This window comes from Amblyomma mixtum, chromosome 7 (assembly GCF_055824585.1).
Source record: "Amblyomma mixtum isolate Tamu chromosome 7, ASM5582458v1, whole genome shotgun sequence".
NCBI classification, from domain to species: Eukaryota; Metazoa; Arthropoda; class Arachnida; order Ixodida; family Ixodidae; genus Amblyomma; species Amblyomma mixtum.
In genome coordinates this window covers 40,518,946-40,535,505 of record NC_143018.1, presented here as the reverse complement: position 1 = coordinate 40,535,505, position 16,560 = coordinate 40,518,946, and the positions used below count along the sequence as shown (strand labels likewise).

Here is a 16,560-nt window from a genome sequence, read left to right as displayed (position 1 = left end):
GTTTCAGTAGAAGAATCGGTGCAGCTTCGTTTGCAAAAAATGAGCAAAATATCGTAGAGGATAAATAGTGGCACAACATTTTTCATGATGAAAATTTGTGGGCGCGAACAAACAAAAGACAGAGAATAAAAAAACACAGGGCCAGCGCCTTTTTCACAACTAGTTTAATGGGAAGGCAACAAACACTTAAATATGAAAAGATATCACAGGTAGGTAGAAATAGAAACAGTTAAGATTCCATGTTATGACTGAACAAACTCAAAATTTACGCAGATAACCTATTTCCTTTCTCGTGAGTGATACTGACGGCTTACTCACGCAATTACCGTGCAAGGAAATGTGGAAAGCTTCCATCACCACCCTGATTCTTTGTTCAGGGTGACGGAATAGAACCTGTGTTGCCACTAAGATATTTCCACAACTAGCCCAGCTTTCCATTCTGTTGAATAACATTTTTGTTGATTTGGAATATTGAAATGAATTTAAGCGCCCAAGAACACGCACACAAGAGGAGGAAACACACAGGACAGGCGCTAACACAAGTGTTGACTTGAGAAGACGAAGGGGACGATGTACATACAAAAGATCCCTAAAATAAAATAAAATAAAATAAAATAAAAAACTAAAAATAAAATAAAAAATACATTTGGAATATGTTTGGTTTGATTGATGGGGTTTAACGTCCAATGAGTGGCGGAGACGCCTGAGCAGAGAAAACGTCTTGCCAAGCGGAGCCGCCACGGTAGCTGTTACTACGTATATCCTGACATAGCTGCCGCGTCCACGGCCAGTTTTTTCCCTTCTGACCTGCTTCTCCTTATTTTTAAGGCGAAAGCCTTTAAAGCCTCATCGTTGACAAAAAGATGGCTGTCAGCAGAGGTGTCACGCTTTTGATGGGTGCCCACCAAGATGTGTGAGACAGTTACTGCGTAATTTCCATTCCTCAAATACAATTTTCCTTTTCTTCATTACAGTCCCTCTTTCTCTTCCTTATTTCACTCCACTTCCTCCCTTCCTGTACGGTGCGGTTCAAGTGTCCACTGAGATGACAGAGAATTACTGCGCCATTTCCTTTCCACAAAAAGCGTTGCGTTCAAATGGCAAGGCATCGCGTCGAACGGGTGGTGAAGTTCCGTGGATTCCCTGGCAGCGCTATAACACGCTGTCACGTTCCACTGCTAAAGGCGAAGCTTAAGCGTCATTAATTAGCGGTTAATTAGTATTTATTCATTATTCAGTGATCAGCCATTAATTAGTAATTTGTCATTACTTAGTAATTAGTCAATAATTATGTGACTTCACCCAGTGGCGACGTGACCAGTGCCACAGAGGCAGTCAATGTGGTGCGGAAAACGCTTTCGCCTCTACGCACTTTAGACAGTCTAAGTGCCCCCTGAATTTTTTGTGGTGGGAATATCGAACTCAAGAAACCTGGTTTCTATAGCGTTTGTACTACAACTTTTGCGCTGCTGAAGCAGATAGGCAGAAATTAGAGATAAATTATAAATCACTGCAGTACGACGAACTTCTTTTTGCACAGAATAATTCGCGACCTTAAGCAATTTTTCGTGTATTGCATGGCAATGTGTGCTTTATAAGCACGAGGGGAGGCATTCGGTTTGCAGCCTTCGGGCTGCGGCCGTGTATCTGTTGTTTCAGCCAGCGTCCGTTCCGGCAGACGGGGTTGTTGCGACGCGCGTCTTTACTCTCTCTTTTACTCTGTCCTCTTATCTTTCAACTCTCTCCTATCTGCACGTGGCAGCGGTGGTGGCTCGGCTTGAGCCAGTTGGCAGGCCCGTGCACTTTTCCTTTTCATCCTTCTGTCACTCGCAACCATCCAACTCTGTGCTTGCTTCTGTCTGCTGTCGGTTCAGACGAGCGCGGCGTTGGCGCGTGACGGCACTGGGGAGTTTCGGGAACCATAGTTCGCTGTTCTCCATTACATTAACGTGGCGTAAGTAAAAAAAGTAGTCATAAGCAAACAAACAAACAAATAAAAATATTGGAAGACGCTTAAGCTTTGCCTTAAGGAGTGGGACGCGACAGCGTGTTGCAGCGCTGCCAGGGAATACAGAGAACGCCATCGCCCGTTTGGTGCGACGCCTTGCCCGTTGGAAACAGCTTTGAACGCAACGCATTTTTGAGGAGACGAAATTCAGTAATTGTTTCACATTTCGATGGACACCCGAACCCCGCCGTAAGGAACGGGAGGTAGGTAGGAGTGATAGCAGAGAGAGAGAAAGGGGTACCGTAATGAAGGAAACAAAAATTCGATTTGAGGTAAGGAAGTTGCAGTAACTGTCTCACACCTCTCGTTAGAAACCCGGAGACCCGATTATAGGCCGCCAGTTCGAATTCCTGCCACGAGCTTTCTAGTAAGTTCATGCTGCTGTAAAAGGTGAATGGTGTTGCACCACCGGGAATATTCTGCGGCAAACGGTTGGCAAGATAGACTTTTATCCGATGTGCGGTACCTGCAGCTGCAAGTACGACGCCGATGGATTTTCGACCGAACGACCTGCATACGCTGGTGCGTAAACGACTGTGTGGGATACTGAAAAGAGCGCCATAGAACTATCACAGATAAAAGGTCGCGCTCATATTCTCAACCACAACATATCGCATTAACAGCTGTCGCTGAATATCGCGTTGACACGTGGTAACCGTCATGTCATTTGTTGTTGTTTTTTTAATCTCAACCCCAAACTAAGAGATATTTGGGTTGTGAGGCATCGCACTTGAGCGTGAAGTGCTAGCCTTCGGTCGCAATGATGCAACTGAGCACTGGAATTAGAAATTAAAACACGGTCGGGGCACTCACGCGTGCTTTACATGATGGCGCAGGGGCGCGTGTGCGTGAAAGCAACTGGTTGATCCAGCAGTATGTATAGTTCGAACGGCTGTGACGCTTTTATGTGCTGAGGGAGGGTAGGCTCGAGAAGCTTCTCGTGCCCTACTAGCCCCCTCCCTCCTTGGATTTTGTCTGCCTCTCCGGCTGTGTGATTTGTGCTTTGACGGAGTGTCCTTTTTCTTTCCGGTTGTATGTACATATGTACCCCCCACCCTCTTTTTCCTGAGCAGAGTGCGTATCCGCCCTCACCTCTTTGAGGGGCGATCAACAGGGCGCCCTGGTCTTTAATTCCTCGTTCATTTTGTCGGGGCGACATAGTGCCCCACCCCCGCACTGTTTTCATTGTCTACGCAGAGAACAGCATTCTTTGTTCGGTTTTTTAGAACCCTTTTGGGGACGTCATGTTGGTACTGTACAAGTCTTTTCAGTACACAATAAATTCTCTTTGTACCCCCCCCCCCCCCCCCCCCCCCACACACACACACACACCTCCTCATTATGCGTAGAACCTTGCAGAGCAGGCGGCAAACGCGGTAGCCGCATTTCCGCATCGACGAAAGCCTGCATGACTAGTTCTGTTTACGACATGACGTCCTGGTAGTCAGTACACTAGATCAGTTAAAACCTTGTAGGCGAATCCAAGCTACGACACGAAAGACTTATTTATTTATGCTTCTGGGATTTTTCGCTCACGGCCAACGCCGCCGACGCCGACCCCGGCTTTTCTGCGACACGGGGCCCTTAACGATATCGTGTTAATTAAGGCACATAAACACACGCGGTAGTTCCACGTAGGGCTCCGTCTGCAGCGCTTTCAATCTCTTCTTCTTCGCCAGAGGGGCACGGGGAGCCCAGCAATGCTTTCCATGTTTTACCTTTATCCCTCAGCGTAGCGCTATCTGCCTTCATTATTTACGTGCCGCAATTTCCCGCTGCCCGTTTTAATGCAGAAATAATATTAGCGGCTGTATTTGCAACTCCTCTTGTCGGCAAATTGTTGTCCGTTGTTGCTGAGTGGTTAACGGCGCTCAGACACAGCCGGAGGATCCGGGAATCGTGGTTTAGAATGCTGACTGATGTGACGACCAGTTGCGAAGGGCGGGCCGCTTTTGCAGTGACCGCCACGGGGTCTCGATGGAGGGAACCGAGTGAAACAGGAACGCTACGCTGGCCTTTTAAAGTTGCGCTTTAAATTTGATTCACACCGAATTATTCCCGAAGGTCCCGACCTCACGGCCATAAAATCTGAAAAGGCCCGCTGAAGGAATTTTGCCGCGCCCGATGGGGCAGTGTGCAACCGGACATGTGGCGAAATTGGACAGCCTTCCAGAATAAACATATTACTCATCCTTACAATGAGCGCACATGAAGTTCTCTGCATGGACATGCAGATAATTTTTTCAGGCATATTCGAATGACTGACACTGTACCCAGACGGAGTTCGGTCCTGTTTTGTCCCATGATTCGCTACCCACTAGGCAGTTCTAGAGCCGGCCACTGCTTATAGACTGAATACGCGATATGTTTGAATTTTCTGCCTTCCCCGCAATCGTGTACTGTTTTAGTGGCAGAGCCGCTCCTCCCTCCTTCAAACGCTGCGTAAGAGACAAGATTTGGCTCGACTCACCGCCTGTGAGCATTTGGTTACGAATGTTATTGCAGGCAGTCCGAACAGAGTGTGCTCCATTATCAGAATGCGTTCTAGAAATAGATCTTCTTGCCCTCCGGCTATTGTGTGACGGTGACGTTCCCTAGACTTTTCTTGCAATTTCTTCCTGAAATACATTGTCATTTTCTTTACTGCTTGCTTTTACACACCTTGCCGTTTCTGCTTTGGCATGTCAACAGTGGTCGCTCTACTGGTCAGCATTGCTAGGCGCAGTAAGGCCGTGCACGAAGAACAGACATATTTTGTATGCTTTTTATTGACATATTTCCCGTTGGGGGCAAAGCATATTTTGTAAAAATAGGCAAAAATTATATGTCTGTGTTGCAGTTGGTAGTTTATGGGTGCTTAACGTCCCAAAGCGACTCAGGCTATGAGGGGCGCCGTAGTGAAGGGCTCCGGAAATTTCGGCCACCAGGGGTTCTTTAACGTGCACTGACATAACACAGTACACGAGCATCTGTGTTGCACTTCGTAGAATACATACGTAATAAAGCATACACCGATGGACCACAGTCGTTAATTTACGACAAAGTGCGCAGCTCACGCTACGAACAAATCAGTGACTACCGAATTTGCGAAAGGTAACCGGAAAGTAAGTTTGCTTTCATGCCCTATTATGGAGCCTTTATGGCACCTCTAAAAACACCAAAAAGTTTCGCAAGGTGAGGACAACACTTCTCCCTACCTTACATAGGTTATTGGGTGCTATAACTGCTCTGCTATGCGGCTAAGAAACAGCCATATAGCGGAGCCAAAATCAGCGTCGAAACGAAATCCGAGCGCCACCGATAAGAGGAAGCCGTAGCCCGCTCGGGCTGTGACTAGCCTGACGCTGGTCGGACCCTGTTTTCGGAACGGCCCTAGTAATTTAACCCGGAGGAACAAAGGAAGGTCAGTGTCAAGCCAGTCACAGCCCGAGTCCTCTGGCTCTCTCATGGGCAGCTCCGTGCGGCGCCGCTAAAACGGTGTGACAGAGCATTTGACATGCCTTTTTTTTTAAGGATGCCTAAAATAGAGTTCCTGTCAATTGGATCCGCAATGGCCGATCACATTAAAGCTGTCTTCAACTGGAAATTATTAAACACGTGGTTTGCAGCATCAAAAAAGCACTTCTCTCTCAGCAACACACAGCTAATGGCTGAAGGGACTTTCTGTCCTCTTCGGTACACTTTGTGACGGCTTTTTACGCTTTCTTTTTTCTTGGTGACAGCAGCAACATATATTCTTGTCCGAACTCTCAATCATTTTTTCATCATAGATTATCAAGGATGTTCGCATATGTGACGCAGTCACCCTTCAATGTGCTGCGTCCGCACTTGCCACGGACACCTACCATGGTCTTACTGCTTCCTAAAAACGCCGCATGACGCCGCCACTAACGCTACAGAGACCGATCCCCGTAAGGCGTTACCCAAAGGGTTGTCTAAATAACGGCAAGGCCTACTCGTTCGACAGCTCCAATGCGTCCAGGACTCGCAACTTACGGAACCTCGTCGACGTGCTCATCTTCGATAGCGCATCATGCCAGTGGGATACAGTGCAGAGGCATCTTCCTGACGATGGGCTGACTGACATTTTCCGCCGTGCCGTGGTAACGTACAGACAATGGGCGTACCTGTGGGGGGGGGGGGGGGGGGGGGGGGGCGTTCATCCGGGCATTGAACAACGCCCTTTACCGCTTTGTCCCCCAGTACCTTGACATGGAGCCATGCGCAGGTGTTCGGTGACAAGGCATCACTTTACAGCAAGACAGCTTGCGTTTTAGGTAACCGCAAGTACATCTTTGGTTTCTCGAACGATTGGTTAGGCATGCGGGTCCTTGACCTAGATACCATGGAATGGCATCGTTTCCCCACCAGTGCACAGACCCCGGGTCAGCGCACCTTCTTCACACCGTCTTCCATTGGCACCCGGATGTACACTCGCTGTCAAAAGTAAATGGAAGGCGACTTTGTCAAAAAAAAATTAATTTCTTTAAAGTCTAAAGCATAATGGTCCATGTTTGTTGGTGCAAACTGCAATTCGCAAAATCACAATTAGGCTGCACATATGTATTCAAGGATGCATGAATTCAGGGGGTTATGATTAAATTTTTCCTTTGCTGTTGCCTTCCATTTACTTCTGACGGCACGTGTACGTCAGGGGTGGTGTTATAAGAAACCCTTCTGTAGGTGATCGCGTCTGCGAAAACTCAGTACACTAACTAGAAACAACCAATTCGACCTGGGTACGCCATTGTATTTTCCAATCACCTGCATGTCTGCATTTGTGTGAACAATACATTCTACAGTGATAGCTGAAGAGTGTCGTCATCGGCGAAATCCTATCGTCGTTATCAGCGGCGGCAGTTTCATTCGTACTCACCACACCGCCACATCTCTATATCTGATAACATATAAAAATGCAGGCAAATTTCAACAGGCTTTATTCAAAACAAGTGAGCAACGACGCTCAAGCGAACGTGATATATTGTCTCCGAGCTTATATTAGAGCTTGTATTGCGGGCTGAAAATTGATTGCCATCATTCTGTACTCTATTTTAAAAATGATGGGAACTTAATGGTCCCGGCTATTAACTGCTGTCAGATAACCGTCATATAACCGCACAGTACAACGAATTAATGCAATGTAAGTGTAGACGAGCATAAAGCATGAAAAGGGTAGACGAATACAGCAGCCCAAATATGCAGACTGATTAAAGCCAGTGAGTCAAAGCATTCAAGCCTGCTCGATGCGGAAGTTTCTGAGAGAATTCTTATTGTTATGACCGGTCTGAAATAAAATTTTTGCTTTTTGTAACCCTCCAGGAACCTTACTGAACAATGAAAGGGGCTAATGAATTGTGTAAATTAGCATGCAAGTCTAAAATAAACGTTATTTGCCACTCTTTGATTTATCGCTTATTATGCGGATGGTGAGAGCTGACATGTTCCGTGTTTTTACGCATAGAGGTCTTAGCAGACGCTGAAAAAGCCTACTGTACTTGAAGGCCAGCCACACCCGACTTTTCTCAAACAGACGCTGAGTATAGTATATTGTCATTCTGACTGTAAGATGAGCGGAAACACAAAGAGAACAGCAAACACAAGCGCTGCAGGTTCTTTTTCTTGAGGTTGGGCTTGTTCGCTTTCGACTGACAACCTGTATATGCACCAACAAGCCCGACATTGTACACTTGAATAATTTGTTCCACTAAACAGAACAATACGTCAGGCTTACGCATGAACTTCAATAACGACGATGCAGTTTACTTCATAGCAAGCGAGAGACAAAACAAAAGGGAGGGAGGGAGGGAGGGAGGGAGGGAGGGAGGGAGGGAGGGAGGGAGGGAGGGAGGGAGGGAGGGAGGGAGGGAGGGAGGGAGGGAGGGAGGGAGGGAGGGAGGGAGGGAGGGAGGAGTACAAAAGTCTTGAGGGTTAAAGGGGATACGGGCAAAAAATTTTCGGTTGTCTGTCTTTTTTGTCTTGAAACAGGCCTACAAGCCTAGTAATGATGAAAAGGAGCTCAAACCAACAGTGCACAGTGTTTATAATTGGTTATACATAATTGTGTACAGGAAGTTTTGGTCTCAGCCGCGCCAGCGCTCAAGTGCAGCTTGACGTCAAGTCGACAGGCAAACCTGGAATACCACATTCCTAGTGACGTCGGCGTCGCCAACAACCACTCGTTGTTCCTACGGAGAACTATTGCCCAAGCAGCACAGATGAATGACGCAACATTGGAAATTGATGGTTTTACTCTGATTCTCTATAGGACCGGGCCGCCGCGGTGGCTCAGTGGTTACGGCGCTCGGCTGCTGACCCGAAAGACAAGGGTTCGATTCCGGCTGCGGCGGTCGAATTTTGATTGAGACGAAATTAGAGAGGCCCGTATACTACGCGATGTCAGTGCACGTTAAAGAACCCCAGGTGGTCGAAATTTCCGGAGCCCTCCACTACGGCGTCCCTGTTAGCCCGAGTAGCTTTGGGATGTTAAAACCCCATAAACCAAACCAAACCAAACCAACCCTATGCATTGAAAATGTTTGATGTTCTGAAAAGAACAAGCTTGACAGAGATATATTGAATAAACCCAAAACGGCCTTAATGATGCACACTGAACTTGTTTCTCAGAGGACCTTGATTTTTTTATATAACAATAACCATTCCTGACAACCGCTGCCAGTAGACTCCGCATGTATTTTGGCTCATTCTTTCGTTGGGTAGCAGACTTGACTAAATTCAGATTGCTATTCTTGTATGTCAATCTAGTTTAAAGATCATAGTTTAGAACGTAATGATCAATTAAGAAAACAGAAAAGACAATAAAATCTGTCCTTTGGCAAGGTACTGATTGTTACACCATCCGGACCCACCGATTAAAAAGAAAACAAAAATTAGCTTGGAGCACGAAAATATCCGCATTATTTGACGCAGAGATTATGCACCTTTCTATTCCCAAAAGATGTGCACACTCACACACATTTTGGTGACGACACCCGTGCTCTGAGCGGTGCTAGTGCATGGTACGGAACCTAGGTGAAATAAATTATTGCGCATGTTTAGCATTCTTTGAAAAAAATTTAGAATATTCGAGTTTTATAAGGTGCTCTTATGTAAATATTGAAGATAATGGTGTCTTCTTCGGATGCATAGAAAAAACTTCCTTTTAAAGTGTTTCCATCGTTCGCATCGAGCAGTATAGACCTTAGAAAACAACTGGGGAACATTCGTGACGACATCAAAAACGTTAAGAAGAAAAAAAAATGTAAGCCTGTCGTAGTAACATCCGCCGATATATTGATGATTATAGAGAAATCTTAGAATATGCGAAAAAAAATTGCGTTCATAAACTCTTACCCCTTGAAAAATGCTTTTGCCCAGAATTGCTGGGTATGTCAGTTTCCTTTTTTACGCTCACTGTTCTTGCTCCCATAGTGTGTTTGTAATATGCCTGATCCTACTACGACGATGATGACGATAATGTGCTAGTGAAGGAGAGAGGGAACCTTCCTCGCTTCTCTTTCTATGCGCCTCGCTCCTAGCGTTGTTATTTCATTATCCACTGCCAACTCACGCGGTGGTTAAAGATGTTGAAGGGAAAACCTTCCCCAACTTTCCCTTTTCACCTGCGCCGCTCCCCATCTCCGTGTCCGCGGTGTGGCGCTGCATGCACCGACCGTCGCCGCACGCAGCTTCGGCAACCAAAGCGCGCGGCAGTGTGGCCCGTGCCAGCGATCGAACAGCGAGCGTCTGTCCGCTCTATTCTCGTCTCTCCCTGCGGGAACTTTTCCTTCACCGAGGAAAAAGAGACAACAAAGTCTTCTGGCCTAAACCCCGTGCTGCACTGTTCCGTGGATATAGTGCAGCAGCAATGTGCTCAAGCTGCATGCTCTGTTCTCCCGATTGGAAACTTCTTTTCCTAACAATAATTTGGATTTGGGAGACTGGAGGAAGCATTGGCGAACCACGGCACGGTGAGTGCGAAAATGTTTTCTAACATTTTTTCTAGTTTATTATTTATGTAGGCCGTCCACACTTCTTCTTGCCGCTTTCATTTGATAGCTTTCAATATTGTACAACGAAATTGCTAATTGTAACACAATTAATTTAGTAAAGGAAAGAAGAGTAGAGAGCCGAGATTATGCCAAGTTGGCTAGAGTGAATCAGTTACTGGTTTTCAGCAGTCTCCGTCTAATTTAGGCGAAAAGGGAAAGAGATGCAATAAGAAGGATAGGTAGACAGGTGGGCCAGTGTGATAATTCTCTACGGCGCTACTCTCTACTGAGGAAGGGGGAGTGGGAAGAAATAGGACACGATTTTTGGCAATGGAGACAGAAGACTTATTATTAATCACTACACCAGTATATCGAATCATAGCCGTGTTTTGAAAAACTTGTGTTGCTTGAGAATTGAAGTAACGCCCGAACTGTCTGTAGTGGTTTGAGCGCCTCCCATCAGGTTCCTAATATTACGTCGGCTAATAATGTTACGGTGTCGAAACACGACGCGGAAGGCGGCGAAAACCTGCCTTCCACGCGAATAAAAAGGGAAGACTGTGATAACACGCCCCACAGTATTAGGGATCTGACAAAAGCAGTTTGTACAGTCTTCACAAATAATCAGATTAAAGTGCTGTGGCGTGGAAGCCGCTATCATTTTAAATATGTGCGCACTGTGTCATGGCACCCACTTCCCCTATCCTTGTCTACCTTGGCGGTATTATAATAAGAAAGCACTAGAACTGACATCTCCGCAAAGTTGCAATGAAACAGAAGGCACTGATAAAAATGCTTAAAATATTACATCGGACAAGAAAAAAAGCAAAAAAAAAATTCTCTTACTAGTTTGATCTAACCGAGGCTCATGTGAGGGAGGATTTCAATGGGCGAGCGTTCTCCTTCAGTGCAAAATGCTCCGATGAGCAAACAAGCTGCCCCTTTTTTTTTGCGAATAAAGTTCAAATAGAAGCGCATTCTGCATTTTAACAGCTCCTCCCGCACACACTCCTAACGAAAGAAAAACAAGGCCAACATCACTTCACAATTCAGGCTCTGGGGCTATGTGCTAACGTTTTATTCTCTGCATTCTATGTGCGCGTTTCGTAACTGAAGAAGAACTGCAGATTGGGGTAGTTGGAAACAATTCGTGATGGTTCAACAGCGCAAGCAAACAGGACAGAGAAAGAGAGGGCACACACAGAACTCTGTACTGTTTGTTTGCGCTGTTGAACCATCGTGAAGTGTTTCGTATGTTTGTTCAAAATGCTTCACCTGTCGAACGGATGGCAGTCTTATTAGCCACCGCAGGCGTAGTCGTTTTATCATAGAGGTCGTTTATCTTGTTTCGTGTAATTAAACGATGCTGGCGAGTTGTATACTACCAATTGCTGTTGAGCTTCACTGTTCATCTTCAACATTGCGCTTTGATATAGGAGCTGAATTCAATTTTTGATTGCCTAATTCCACCACCACCCCTTCGAAACAAGAGTAGTGTTGGTGAGGTCTGCCTCTTCGACTTCAACCTAAAGTATGTCTATCTCTTCTTCATGCAGACTGAAAGATCACAAAGCAATTTTATAGAACGTATTACGCTTTTCAGTCTTACCGTATGCTTGGGCGTGACATTTTCTGCGGGTCCGGCTGCCTTTCACACACAACGGGATCTCCTGACCTCTGGTGCTGATGAACGAAGCCAGGCTCCATTCTATGCCCACAAGATGAGCATCTTCAGTAAGATTTTTTCATCCCAACGAGTCAGTCATTGAGTTACGAGTTTCGAGGGGCTAGGTATGCGATGTCCGTATAACTGATCCGCCTAAGAATGCGCCCTGCGCTTGCATGGTAACAACACAAAAAAGAACTTCTTTCCTCGTATAGAGTGCGAAGCCGGTCAACATGATGCGTGGGGCTTGTTGAGCTCCCGATATTACAAAAGGAGTGCCGTCTATTTGCGTGCTGACTCAATGCTCAGTAGTGGATCAACCTGCGTTCAGGGAAATTCTGGCAGCATCGATTCGCGCTGTGGGCTGAGCTTGTGTATGTGAAGCATACCGGAGAAGCAATGTATTTTGTCTACACAATGAAATTTAGTGATCTTTCTTGGATTTCTGCAACCAAGCCCATGGGTTCACTACATCTCAAATGCACCGTGAACTATAAACTAACTGACCTATACGACTCTGTCCATTCGCCGTAACTTGCTCCCGCCTATCCTACATCCGTAAACTGCAGCTAATCGACGCGGCAAAATCTATGTTATTAGGCAATGCCCCTAAGTTAACGCAGGAAGAATTTTTCTTAAAATTTTAAATCGTACATGTAAAGTATTCGGGCTTCTCGTCATCTCTTTACATTAAACACTGATACTGGGCTGATTAGCGCGCCGTCAACTAAAGCTGTGATGCGCAAAAGACAAAAAAGAAGTACAAGTTTATGAAAGAAATATGTTTACTGATTAAAAAATTTTATTTGTATGTAAACTTGCTAGGTGGCAATACGCATGAAGGTATTTCTAGAACCAAACGCAGGCGGCGTCATAAGTTCTCTTCGTGAAACTGTCAGAAATGTGGCAAAGCACTAGCCACACACCTACAGAACCTGCCTGCCCTTTGCTCCAACTGTGTAAAAGCACTCACGCACAAGCACAGCTTCCGTCTGATGCCCAACAGCTGTAATCAGCAAGCGCATAACGAAGCCCACAGTAGGGAAAAGGCCTCTAAACATTGTAATCATTAAAGTGGAGCAAAGTGCTATGTGCTTGAACTATTACAGACCATGAAGAAAACAATCGCAAATCAACACAATGTTTAACAGGACACTCCTAGACAACCAAGCACGAGAACAGACGCAGCACAGGACACATCACTACTACATCATAATAGGGCACGCTTAGGAAACGATACACTAGAATAGCACAACAAAGAGGACAACAATAGCAGCGGTTGCCACTCCGTCTCAAACTCGGTCTGGGCATACAATTCCTTTAGGTGAACAATAATTTTGCTGATATGGTATTTTGAAGAAACAACAAGTTCACAATGTTGGTCCAGCCCGTGTTAAACTGCAGCGCAGTCTCGCGCTGTGCACTGCACATCGCCGTCTTCATCGACTTCCATCTGCGGCGCTAACAGATCAGATCAGCTTAACCTCGATCAGAGCGTAACCTGAGTTTAGTATCGCCGCCAGACGTGCCGACGACCCAGCAAAGCAAAACCATTAACCAGTAAGGCTGAACAAACGGTTTCGCACGTTTACTCGGTTGAACTACGTTAAGATTCTACCAATTTTTCCCGAATATCGTTTACGTATACCAACGGCTCCTCTTAAAATGTATGCTCGTTGGAACTGTCACTTTACTGGTGTAAAATACTAAAAATCGAGTACAAATACAACTTTGTTGCGTTGAGGACCTCAATGACGAAATTAAATGAAGAAAATGTTCAGAATATTTGCAAAAGGGCATCAACCTGGAAAGTTTACTCTATTTATCAGGCTACTAACTACTACTGTAATAGGTAATCTTCGGCTGAAAACCCCCGAAGCGCGTAAGTGGATTGGGAGAGGAGGGTGTTTTTCTAAAGGCCACATAAATTCTCAGTTTCGTCGTATTGCGCCTTCTCAGTCTTCAGGGGCATTGTTCAACGAACACAAATTCTTCACACGTGGACCAAATTCGCGGTGCATACTAAATGAGGTAAACGTGCGCAGACACCCCTGCTCGTCACTGTTCTCAGCAGAAACAGGCCTGCCGCCACCTAGACAAAAATAAACAACACTAAAACACCAAACAATGCGACTGTGATTCCGGGCACGGTGTGTTGTATAGAGTATCCACTGGACAACTGTGCCGAGTCCTAGACGAGGCGCGAAAGCCATCGGTCCATTTGTATTCAGAGCAACGAGGGGATAGCGTATCTGCCTTAACAAGACAGACGAGACCGAGCTCTCCACTACAGATGATGTGATGTAGTAAATCGAATTTTCCAATCCTTTGCTTATGTACAGTACGTCTAACTGCATCATGTTTCCTGCACTTTCTCTGTCGGCCAGTCTAATTCGTGAAAGAGAAGGGTAAATTTATTTAAACAATATCTAACATAATAACCCAAATTTCAGGATTGACACACGTCGTACTGGAGGGCTTCAGTCTGATTTCACGCGCTTAGAGTTCTTTCACGATCTCATCAATCTCGGTACTTGGACGCTTTTATATTAAGCCTAGATTGAAAATTGGCCATTCTGGTTGGGAAAGAAGCTGCGACGCTGGGCTTAGTAGACTACCGCCATAGACAGAGAGTTACCACGACGGGCGGTAGAATTATGCGCGCGAGGACGAAAAGAGTCGTAGATGTCACTGCGAATAGAGCCATTCTTCGTAATCTCGCCCCTTAGCGCCGTTTTGTTCCCGCGTGTTCCTCGGTCCTGCTGCCAGCTCGCGGCTGCTAGGCCATTAGTAAAGCCCATAGGACAAATCTCCGTCGCTCTACTTTCGCTGTTACTTAGTATTCCGCAACACAGTTTTTTCCGGAGTTGCGGTTTTTGCACACAATGGATGTGCACAGTGGCCAACAAGCCGAGATGTTTGACGATTGCTTTACTCCTTCGGCTTTGTTGTTCTCGCCGCAGAATGAACTGCCTTTCACAGTTCTGGTATTAGCCTCAACGAGAGAAGTATTGGTGAGAAAATTTGTGCATTATAAGTACCGGAAAGTGCCGAGATTATTAGGTAAGGAAAACAAAAATTGCTACTGGATATGGACAAATGTCTTCTGGTTCATGAAGACACGACTGACGGATGGCAAAGGCCAAGCGTTATAAATGTTTCTAGCTGCTTAGCCGCGTAGTTCTTATTAAGGTTTAGGAATTTAGGGTCCAATATAATATATTTGTGGACCTGTACGACGTGAGATCATTGAACCTTCACCTATATGTGCAAGTTAATTGGAAGTAGTTTCAAATCTAAGATCCGCTTGGTTAAGCCAGGAGATTTCTTATATATGCTACATAACTGCGATGCGTTCGAAATGGTTGTTTTGAGGTTGAGTTTTAGTAAACTACTAGTATATTTCGTTCACAAACTGTTTCGTTTTCTTTTCAACTAGAATATGTTATTTGATTTTGATTGCTAGCTTTTCTCTCCAGGCCCGAGGGCGGCAAGCCCTTATTTCCTGTTGTCAAAGAACAAGGTTAAAATTCATCGCATTTAAGAAGCTAACCGCGTAAAAATTTCAAGCAGGGGCGGATTTTCGAGTCGCTTTTGGAGGGGGCGAGTGACTCAGGGTGAGGATACTCAAGTAAAATATTTCTGGACTTCCTTTGGGAACAAAATGGTGTTGAGCCTCGTTTTCCTCTGCAATTTTCTCACTCCGCCCCCCTCCCCCCCTCCCCCAGTCTTACATCCACGAATAGTGCCAGATGGCGAGAATAATGAATATTAAGTCGGGTGGTAGAGGGCCCTATAATTCAGTTAAATTCAATTCAATTCATTTATTTTCCACTCGAGCTTGAATGCCCCCAGGCGAAAAAGCTGTTCTACGACAGCTTGAAACGTGCCTGCGGGCCCGTACAAGGCAGCAGCGATTACACACTGAATTACAGTGTGAGTGCGCATCTTCAAACAATCAATGTCGCTGTCAGTACATTAGAGGGCCTTTAGACGTGTACAAAAAGCGCGCCCCAAGTATTTCCACATTGCTTGCTTGACTCCTGTGAGCATCTGGTGTGACAACTTCCATCGAGGCTTCACCAGGTGCGCAATGCAATACAGAGGGCAATATGTCGACGCCTATATAAACGCTTTTAAGAAAGGACCGTAATTGACTTTCTCGGAAGCCAACGGTGTTCAATGCATCTGCTTTCCAGTACGTCAGTTGCTGACCCATGACAATGTTTCCCATGTTGACCATGGTATGAGCATTCTTCAGAATGCCACTGCTTAGTGACATATTCTATAAGCGCCCTCTGAATGTCAACCACTGAGTAATACCTCATACTTGTACGCAAGCTAGCAGGGAGGGAGGAGGCATGAGTGGAGGGGAAGTGTAGCATACTAGCCTTGTAGTGCTCAGTTTATCAGTGCGTGTTACATGCTTGCACTTTTTTCTTTCTCCTCTCGTTTTCGTTCACTTCCTTTGTACGTTCCCTCGCGGCGCAATTTAGATGCCCACATAGAGCGAGAGGTAGAGACAGTGTCCGTGCTTTTCCTATCCTCAAACCATCCCCAACCCAACCCGGGAGGACTGGGAGGCGACCCTGCTCGGCTGCCACGACTTAGAGGCCCAACAGGCCTTAGTCGGGCGCGCCCGGGCGGCGGCCACCGCCACTGGGGTCCCAAACTAGGGACCTCCACCTAGTGTTTGTTAGGATCGGTCCCTCACGGGCTGATCCAAGCATACCTCCTGTCCTTTCTTAACTAATGTTTTCACCACCACCACCTGCCACACCACGAAGGAGGGCACAGAGACTGCGTGTTTTCGAGTTTTTCCTCGAAAGAAATCTTCTTCTTAGATATCAGCAAACAGTGAATGAAGTATGCAATCGCACATAGGAAACTACCGAGCT

At 45.9% G+C, this 16,560-nt stretch overlaps 1 protein-coding gene across 3 annotated transcripts in view; it reads left to right on the top strand.

Moving 5' to 3' along the window:
• The window catches only part of LOC149335766 (uncharacterized), a 143,475-nt gene that overhangs the window by 76,695 nt on the left and 50,220 nt on the right, over positions 1–16,560 (top strand). Inside the window, exon 1 of one of the 3 annotated variants that reach the window (XM_089554547.1) lies at positions 9,822–9,975. The exons of the other annotated variants lie outside the window; for them this stretch is intronic. Within the exon in view, the coding sequence (XP_089410673.1) occupies positions 9,873–9,975 (103 nt within the window). The 5' untranslated portion in view covers positions 9,822–9,872. Of the gene's footprint in view, positions 1–9,821; positions 9,976–16,560 lie in introns of those variants that run through there. 3 annotated transcript variants of the gene reach the window in all.